General features: G+C 36.6%; 1 protein-coding gene across 2 annotated transcripts in view; it reads right to left on the minus strand.

Moving 5' to 3' along the window:
• Nucleotides 1-2,880: 2,880 nt before the first annotated feature.
• LOC106876446 (uncharacterized) overlaps nucleotides 2,881-10,227 on the minus strand; it is a 10,035-nt gene continuing 2,688 nt past the window's right edge. Inside the window, exons 2-4 of one of the 2 annotated variants that reach the window (XM_014925001.2) lie at nucleotides 5,872-6,067; nucleotides 3,973-4,512; nucleotides 2,881-3,207 (exon numbers count right to left, since the gene is read on the minus strand). In XM_014925001.2, the coding sequence (XP_014780487.1) occupies nucleotides 3,186-3,207; nucleotides 3,973-4,512; nucleotides 5,872-6,067 (758 nt within the window). In that variant the 3' untranslated portion in view covers nucleotides 2,881-3,185. Of the gene's footprint in view, nucleotides 3,208-3,972; nucleotides 4,531-5,871; nucleotides 6,068-10,227 lie in introns of both variants that reach the window. The other variant, XM_014925000.2, reaches the window with a different exon arrangement.

Raw genomic sequence — 10,227 nt, forward strand, 5'->3', positions numbered from 1 at the left:
CTTTATCAGCAGTGCGAAAATGAACAGCTGAATTTAGGAGGGGAAGGGAGAGTCTTCAAGATGACCCAAAGATTGAACGTCCTGCAACTGCCATAACCAAGGAAAGCATTGATCCTTTTCACCACCTGGTGATGGATGACTGGCGATTGACTATAAATCAAATAGCCAATGCTATTAGCATTTCCCGCGAGAGAGTTGAGAATATTCTGCACAATGAACTTGGCATGACGAAGGTTTCTGCTCGGAGGGTGCCATGTCTTCTGACACCTGATCAAAAGCGCATCAGATTGATCACATCACGGGAAAAGTTGACACTGTTTGAGGCCGCTCCAGCTGGTTTCCTTGAGTGTTTCCTAAGCCAGGTTGAGTGTTGGGTCCTAAGCCAGGATAAGCGTTGGCTTCATCACTTTGAGCCAACGACAAAGAGACAATTCATGCAGTGGAAACACCCCTCCTCACCTGCTCCAAAGAAGGGCAAGGTGGTTTCATCTGCAGGGAAGGTGATCGCCTCAGTTTTTTGGGATGCGAAAGGCATTGTGTATATTGACTATCTTGAAAAGGGTCGCACTGTCAATGAAGAGTATTATACCAGATTACCGAGGCGAGTTTTTGAAATGAAACAATTTTATTTATCTGGGCGCGCTGAGGGACATTATGATTACTAAACCGAGCAGTTTTTCTACTACTCTACCTCAAATAGATGCAAACAAAATATTCTGTCAATGCTCTTCATTTCTTTGAAGAGAGTTTCGCTTTAAACTCTGCACCACGGTGAATCTGCCAAGTGACCCTTCTCTAGACCATTGTAGGTAACAGGATTCGATGTCCTTCTTTAAAAAGACATTACCGCAATGATAAATACGGGATTGTACATTTGAATCTGTAAAGTTTTGATCCAACACTATGTTGTGCATTGTTTTTTTTCTGGGACTATGTTAATAGGAATAACTCAGGACGTTATTGCCTAAACAACTTTGATACATGCACACATTGATATATATATATATATATATATGTGTGTGTGTGTGTGTGTGTGTGTGTGTGTGTGTGTGTATTTATGTATATATATATATGTGCATACATACACACACACACTTTTGAAACTATTTTATATAGCTTTATATCATTATATCATGCAATATAAAACATCGTATACATTTCGTTTTATTTTTACAATTTTTGTAGGAGAGACTTACGGTACATACATACAGCACACGGAACACCACAAGACCATCAATATATACGAAAAAAAAAAGAAGTAAAGATAAAAAATGATAATTGTTAACTGCAAATGTGACACCATATACAGAATTTCAGGAAGACGTTGAATTATTTAGGTTTTAAGCTTTGAGCAACGACGTTGTAATGTATAATCGGTGGGTAAAAGTTCGAGAGGAATTTATTGCTATTGTGAATAAGTTTTATTGCTTTCAAAGAATACGGTTTGAAATGTCTTACATTCTCCAGTTGTTGGTAAATATGTTTCGTTTACACCACGTACTGGGGAATGAACGACAAGCGGCTGTCGTCATATATGATAAATCCCGAACAAATCACTGTGATATCTGTATCTATAAAGAAACATTAATCTTTTACTCTGTCGGAGTTAAATCATAGGATTTCAAAGGGAAGAAAGAGGGTCATCAGTATCGATATGCGAACAGACGATCGGGAAATCAAAATCTGATGCAATACCCAATCGGCTACGGTGCTTCTAATTGTAAAAAAAAAAAAAAAAAAAAAAAAAGGACCTTTCATTATTTTTTTAACTCTTAATCATCTTTGGTCGAAGCATAGACAATCGAATCTACTACACTATATTACTAGTGTTAATCACTGGGGAGTTGGGGTGGATTGGAAGGTAAAGTTGATCTTTTAGAAAATATAAATTCAAAAATAACGTACCATTCCGACATCGTTAAGAGTTTCGTCTCATTCTCGGTTATTTACAGTTCTAAGCAAACCCATTCACTCATCCATGTTATTATGGTGTAAGTGGTCACATGACACCATAACAGCTTTGGTTACCAATGATATAAAATGCTAGACATAGACATAATTATAGATGAAGGCACATTTGTTTTGCTTTTTGGGTTGTCGGAAAAATGTATTTGTTTCTTTCTAGTGTTATTTAAATTAACATGAAAAATGTCTTTATTGTAGTGTTTTATGGCATTTTTTATGTGGCTCTATTCTTCCTCTACAACTTTTGTTTATCGTTTTTGAAATTTAAATAAATTTTACTTTTTTTCTGACATATGACGATGCAGTTTCAAGTAGAAGAGAAAAAGAGCATTTTCGACACCTGCTTCTTTTCGCTTTCAGTCCAGGTTCCAAAGTTGCCAAACCACCTCGAGACATTTGTGCTGTCCATAGAAAAAGCATTATTACTGAATGAACTGCACAGTGATGGTATTAACACTTCCAGGAGATTATCTCCTTTTCTGGCCACTCTCCAACAGTCTGCGAGGCGTTTCGTTCAACAACAATGTGGAGTTGAAAACGTGACTCGATGAATACTTCGAGTCAAGACCCAATGATTTCAACTGTCAATGGCATTAACAATCTAGCGCAACATTGGCAAGAAATCATGGACAATGAAGGAGAATATATTATCGACTGATTTGGTGAAATTGTTGATGAAAAATAAGGATTATAAAAAAAAAAAAAAAAAAAAAGAGGAACGAATTTATCTGATTACCCAATGCAATAAAATGAAATGAAATGATTTTTTAGAAGTTTCACAGTAATGGAAGGGAAAAAGAAAAGAAAAGAAAATTTTTTTGAGTTATTGACTCAAGCTGATCGGGTGCACGATATTAAAATTATCAAAATAATAAATTAAACAGTAGAACAGTAGAAAATGATAATAAAATAAAATGGAATTGTTATAAATTCTTTCGGAGAAAAGCAAACAAATATACAGAAAAGTAAAAAAGTTACAGATAGTTCATCGCTGATTTTTCACTCGTTATTTCTACCTAAAATGCATCAATAGAGAGGGTACCATAGCTCGATGAAGTGTCGTCCATTGTCTAGTATTTTTCAGACAGGTTGTCTTTGTATGTGATTTCGCATGGATATAGTTGAACACGATGTTTTAACCGCTGAATGAGAGATATGAAGGCACTTGGGATTTAAGACAGTCGTTTAAATGAAAGGCTGGTGTCAGTGGTTGCTCCAGCTCAGAAGTAATCATACGCCACTCTGGAAATATATGTATAAAAAAACACACATGACAGCTGATTCGCAAGATGTTATATATTACAATTATAACGTTATGAAACAAAAAGCATTCCATCCGTATTCATCCAGTATTCCTAGGAGTATCTAAGACTATATTATCTAATGTGTCCTTTCCATATTTAAGATGGTAGGGTGTGATGTAAAGGGGATTTGGCTGGTATTTCCAGCATATCGCTTGATCGCATGATTAAATACCTTGAGGGTTCTGCAGTAAGAAAGTATATGTAATGAGACTATATTAACTAACAATAGTAACAGGCGGTAATGAGTTTAGATCGATTTAAATGGTTTTTGAATTTTGTTGTGCGGAGACTGTAGGCTTTCAAGATCTCTGTAGACTCTCGTTCTTGGAGCTGCAAATGTTACCAATAGAATAACACTATATTTAACATAATTATTTCAATTAGAAAACATTGTCCAGGCCCTGCAGCACTAACTTGTTACTATACAGAAACTAATTGATGGTAATTATTCTTTGCGATGAAGTCAGAATAAGGCGGAAATATGTTCAAAGTGGTCTTCTGAACTTGCCGGAAACTGAAGCTAATGTTGTTAGTCATGGACAAATATCGTTTTTTAATATCACATAATTATTCCTAATTAGCGTTTTAATCCTCATCCCCATTACCTGTGTTAAATATATCGTTTTATGATCACATAATTATTCCTAATTAACATTTTAATTCTCATCCTCCTTCTCTGTTAAATATATTAACAATAACTTACCTGTATGACCGTTCATTTCTAACTGGTAAAGAGCAGGATGCATCTGCTGGGCTAGTTGGGTGGTAGTCTTCAGCATAACGTGTATAAGGTGGAGGAGCTGAAGCTAGAAAGTAAGGGTCAAGCACGTAGTCTTCATTGCGCATGTAGTCACGTGACGAGACGTTTGCATTGCTCCGTGTCAAGAGAAGAGGTGGTGGAGATGGTGGTGGCGGACCGGGGTAATAACTTGGACTGGCTTCTGTTATGTGGCTCGGTGGAAGAGATATTTGCTGAAAGCCTCCGTCAGCATCTGGCAGATTAGCAGCTTGTGTCTGTGACGAAGAATTCCATTGCTGTCCACCCTGGTTCGAGACTGGACTATGCATATGGGGCAACGAATTGACCATTCGAGGATGATATATATTAAACAGGCCGTTTAGTTCATCGCTGTTCCTTGTGTAAGCTGGATTTTCACCTCCAACGCCGCCGACGCCATCGCCAGTGGCACAACTGATCCCTATTCCACTCCTTCCTGGGTTTACTGCCTCTTCATTGCGAGATCTGTAGAAATTAAACGAACTACAATTCAGTTGTGCAGATCAGTGTTATTGGCTTATTGCATTGATTAGGTAAACCCCAAACTCGCCTCTCTCGCTCTCTCTCTCTCTCTCTCTCCCCTTCTCTCTCTCGAATTCACTCTCTCCCTCTCCTTCACTCTCTTTCTCTTTCTCTCCCTCTGCCTGCATTTACACAAACGTTTAAATGCTTACAGATTATTTTAAGGGTTTTCGATAAGAAGGAGAAACAATACAATATATATATATAGGCACAGGAATGTCTGTGTGGTAAGAAGCTTGCTTCTCAACCACATGGTCCCGGGTTCAGTTTCACTGCGTGACACATTGGGCAAGTGTCTTCTACTATAGCCTTGGGTTGACCAAAGCCTTGTGGGTGGATTTGGTAGACGGAAATTGAAAGAAGCCCGTCATTTATATATATATATGTATGTATTTTTGTGCCTGTGTTTGTCCCCACCCCATAACTTCATAACCGATGTTGGTGTGTTTACGTCCCCGCAACTTAGCAGTTTGGGAAAAGAACCGATAGAATAAGTACTAGACTTACAAAGAATAAGTCCTGGGGTTGATTTGTTCGACTAAAGGCGTGTGTGTATGTGTGTGTGTATGTAGCATGTACATATTATATTGCACCACATGAAAGCCACTGATCTTGAGTGGCAAACTTGGAACACGACAACTGATTCACTTTCATTGTCATGTTGTTCCAGTAACCAAACACGTATTTTATTTGACAAGGAAAAAATAAATACAATTATTAATAAATAATTGCTAGAACGTTTGCAAAATGTTTTAAAGTTTATCATTTATTTCACGTATCATGAACTGAAATGATTCACCTCCCTTCCTTTCTTTTTCCTGCATTTCTTTCTCCTCCTTATCCTCAACATCCTTACCGTAAAGAAATAAGTTCATAGTTTAGGGAACAGATACATACTTTAAACCGGTGATTCTCAACCAGGGTCCATATGACCTTAAGGAGTCAATATAAGATTTTGCGGGGTCCACGCAAGCAAAATAGCAAATTCGGGATCCGCAGCAGTTTATTAAGGGTCCATGAAATTTTTTTTTACTTTAGATGCATTTATTGCAAGAAACAGGTTTCTTTAGCAAACATTTTACATAGTTCAATCTACACGAGTTAATGTATGAAAAACAAAATAGGAATTTTGAAAGAAGTATCTATAAAAGTAGTTTTTAAACACTGAATGGCGAAAGGGGTTCACCAGGACAGAATAGTAATCAAAGGGATCCATAGATAAAAAAAAAGAAGAAAAATGGTCGAGAAGCACTGCTTTAAACCATACATTAAAGAGACTCAATGACACCATCGTCTATTTACCTGGTTCGAATTGGCGAATCTTCTGTACGTTCTTGTTTTCTACGAGTAGCCAAGAAACAGATAAGCATTGTTAAAAGAGTGATCAATACAATCACTCCGGTGACCCAAATGATTATCACTTCAGCGTCAACATCCCACATTGAATCAGAGTTTTCTTCTGTCTCGTTAGGTTCTGGAGCCGTGGACACAACTTTACCTGAAAAGTTCAATAAAAGAAACCGTTCTGAAACCTCGTTTAATTGTTTAACACCTGTTCTGCATAGAGCGACCACCATACCTTAGTGAAATGGATTCGCAAACAATGAGAATAAGTTTTTCGACCCACTGAACTACCTGTTCATTGAATTAACGGATAAGTGGCTAATATTCCGCAGCTGACGGAATCAGTATGACATAGGTACAATCCATCCGACGGGATTTCACAGAGTTTCCATCCACCCGATTTCATTCACAAGAATTAGACCCTACCTGAGGCTATGTTAAAAGGCACTTGCTCAAAATATCAAGCAGTGGGATCGAACCCGGAACCTGGTGATTGCAAAGTGAACTTCTTAACCATTCGGCCATGCTATGTACATAGTCAATATGTAAGGCGAGGGTTTTTAGTTAAATGAATTTCTAACCTTAGTAATGGATTAAAAACCATTTTAATGACTGATTTTTTGGTCAAGAAGGCTATGGTGAACAGCTCCAGGATTAAAATGAATTAATATTAGAACGTAATGGAGAATTAGTCTTGTTTCTGGCAGTATGGTGACAGTCCCGGACATGTTCCAGTCATATTAGGACTCATCAGGTGTGTGCAGTCTAACTGTATTGCCATATCTTAAAATCACACACGCATACACACACACACACACACACACACACACACACACACACACACACACACACACACACACACACACACACAGATACTATGAAGATAGATCTAGCTATGAAAATAAATCTAATAACATAAAATTTTCGTATTTGAAATACACACACACACATTTCTATGTGCATCATGGTAGAGTCACCGTAGTGATCAAACACACACACACATGTCCTTTTACATTTAATCTCATTTCATCAGTTTGTAATATTACAATATACTATCAAGGCAGCGAGCTGGTAGAATCGTTAAGGCGACGGGCAAAATGCTTAGCGGCATTTCGTCCGCTGCAACTAAAGAAGTTGTCAAAGTTTTCTTCAACATCACCGAAACCGTTGTCATGCGGCAAACCATTACCTGTCCAATCAAAGAAAACAAAATTCACGACTCAGTCTTTACTTACAATACAGACTTTATTCAGAACGATCAGTTGATTCCAATAGCTATCTCTGATTACAATGTGATACAACTACCTTCATACGGCATATTCATCTCAGTGAAATGAGTTCAATGTTAAATGAACCATTTTCATACGTGTGTGTGTGTGTGCGCGCGCGCGCGTGTGTGTGTGCGTGTGCATATGCATGTGTGAATACGTATTGTTATTCCTAGTGCACGTGTGGAGAGAGGAGGGGAGGAAATTTAGTTTATGTGTACACAAATACACATATGCATACACGCACATATTGTATATGCGGACATAAGTGTGTTTGCGTGCTAGTGTGTGTATGTATATGTGTGTATATATATATGTGTGTGTGTGTGTTTGTGTATGCGTGTGTGTGGTGTGCATATATGTGTGTGCCTGTGTGTATGTGAGTGCGTGCGCTTGTGTTTGTCTCTCACTCTTTGACAACCAATATTGGTTTGTTTGTGTCCTCGTAACTAGCGGCTCAGCAAAAAGAGATTGACAGAACAAGTATCAGACTCAAAATTAAGTATTAGGTAGTCCCAGCATGACCGTGATCTAATGACTGAAAGAAGTAAAAGAGTAAAGAGCACACACACACACACACACACACCACATGTTCATAGGCATATACATATATGTAAATTCTATTTATACCAGATGGACTTCCCCTTATGAAATATTCAAAGAATAAACATACAATTGATTTTTATCAAAATATTTTCATTAAAACAAAACTTGCTTATAATACTCTACTTTTGTATCCAAAACTGTAAAAAGGAAACATTCGAGTTAATAAGAAAACGGAGTCAATGAACTCAGGTATTAAATCTTTAAAACAAAATAAATAAATAAATAAATTGAAGAAAAAGTGAGGATATCTCGTGTTCGATTACTTTATTGTAAATCAATTGATTGTGAAGTTGCTTTATTTGTTTATTCTTATTTGTGAAGTACTGAGACACAGTCTGGTAACATCAGCACGTGCTTTCAGCAGCCGGCATCCACTAAGATGGCGGGAAATATGGTAGTCAGTTTGAAGTTGTTATATTAGATTCTACATTTCCTTTGCTTTAGATTGTCATCTCAATGTCCCAGATTTATCAGTCGTTCCCAACAATTGTATTTCTTGAGCGATTATCCGAATTGCATTTGGAAGTCTTTATAGAACCGCCTTGGATGGCGTCATTAGGAATTGTTCTTTATGGCTTGGTCGATATCTCACCGACTTAACCGTAGTTTCACTACACACACATGCGCGCGCTCGCACGTAACTTACGCATACAAGCACGCTCACACGCATACACACACGCACGCACACACACACACATACCAGACACACATTATTTCTCATATTCCCCCATCTCCCATCACCAGACTCACTACAAAGTAATGTTACCACCAACTCCCACATTATGTCTTGTTATAATATTACACAAATCTAAAATTCTGAACTGCCATTAATCAATAACTCAGTTCTTTAATCTTATTTTATTGTTTTCAATTAGCTTCCATTGTTCTCTGGGAGCTCCCATCATTTCACTTGCTGTCATGTCTTTCTCAACACATCGTTGTTAAGAACTAGTATTCCTAAACGTCTTACGTCTCGGAATAATAACTTAGCCATTATCCTAGCATTCTTTGATGATAACAAATTAGCGTTATTGCTTTGTAGTTTCTTAATGATAATTAATTAATAATTATTTACAATGGTTGATAATTATAGCTATCTATGGATGATTATTATTATTTTGGTTAGATAATCATTATAAAGAATTATTGATGGCGATTGACAGTTATAATTAATTATTATGCCTACATTCATTGATACTTAATTCCATTAATTATATAGCTTTTAATTTTGACACACACACACACCTGATTTTCGTTGCGTAATACGTACATATATACATGTGTGTGTATATATATATATATATATATATATATATATATATATATATATACATGTGTGTATACATATATCTATATATATACACACATACATACATATATATATATGTGTGTGTATAGGGGGGAAGGGTGTATACATGTGCATGCATATATACGCTTATGGATTATGTGTATGTGTTAGGTAAATGTATGTTGTATTTGTTTAACCACAGGTCACCCTGAGTGAGCAGATCTAAGATTAAAAGCATTCCACCCCGTTTATACCTTCGGTACAATGAACGCAGGGTCACATTTATAGAACGTATTCTGTAACTTGAAGGAAATTTGACTGCATTTTCCAGCACGTGGAGCAACTGCATAGAGACTATTTCCTTTGCTGAAAATGTGTGTGTAAGAAAGTGTATGTATGTATGTATGTATGTATATAAATACGTACATGCATATATATATATATATATATATATATATACACGCATATATATACACACACAAATTCAGACACACGCGCACACACATAGATATATATGCACACACACACATATATGTGTGCGTGTGTAAAACATTTATCTATAACATATATATATGTATGTGTGTATATATATATGTATATACAGACACGCACACACATATGTATGTATGTATGTATGTATGTATGTATGTATGTATGTGTGTGTGTGTATGTATGCCTGCATGCGCGCGTATGTGTATGTTTGTCTATGAACTCTAATGTACAAATATACACACACAAGCACACAGAGACACATATTTATATACACGAAGCACGGGTCCTTTTCGTGTTTCGTCTATTGCAGACGAAAGCAATAGACATTAATTATTACATAAACACAGTAAATGAGTTCCAAATTATTAATAAATAAATAAATAAATAAAAACTTGAATTACTCATCGACATTCAATGTTAATTCAATTCAGCAAATAGCAATTATTTCCATGTTGGAGAGCGTAGAGTTTCCTAGCGCTTTCTTAACTTTAGAATATCGAGTAATAATAAATGCGTGACGTTATTAAACCCACGTGCGTGATTATAGATGCAAACTAAAGTTAATTATCGTAAGAAAGATAGATAATGATTCGTTACTTCGTTATGAGGAGTGGTGTCGGTGGACACACACGTGTGTGTGTGTGTGTGTGTGTGTGTGTG

This window comes from Octopus bimaculoides, chromosome 18, assembly GCF_001194135.2.
Source record: "Octopus bimaculoides isolate UCB-OBI-ISO-001 chromosome 18, ASM119413v2, whole genome shotgun sequence".
Lineage (NCBI taxonomy): Eukaryota > Metazoa > Mollusca > Cephalopoda > Octopoda > Octopodidae > Octopus > Octopus bimaculoides.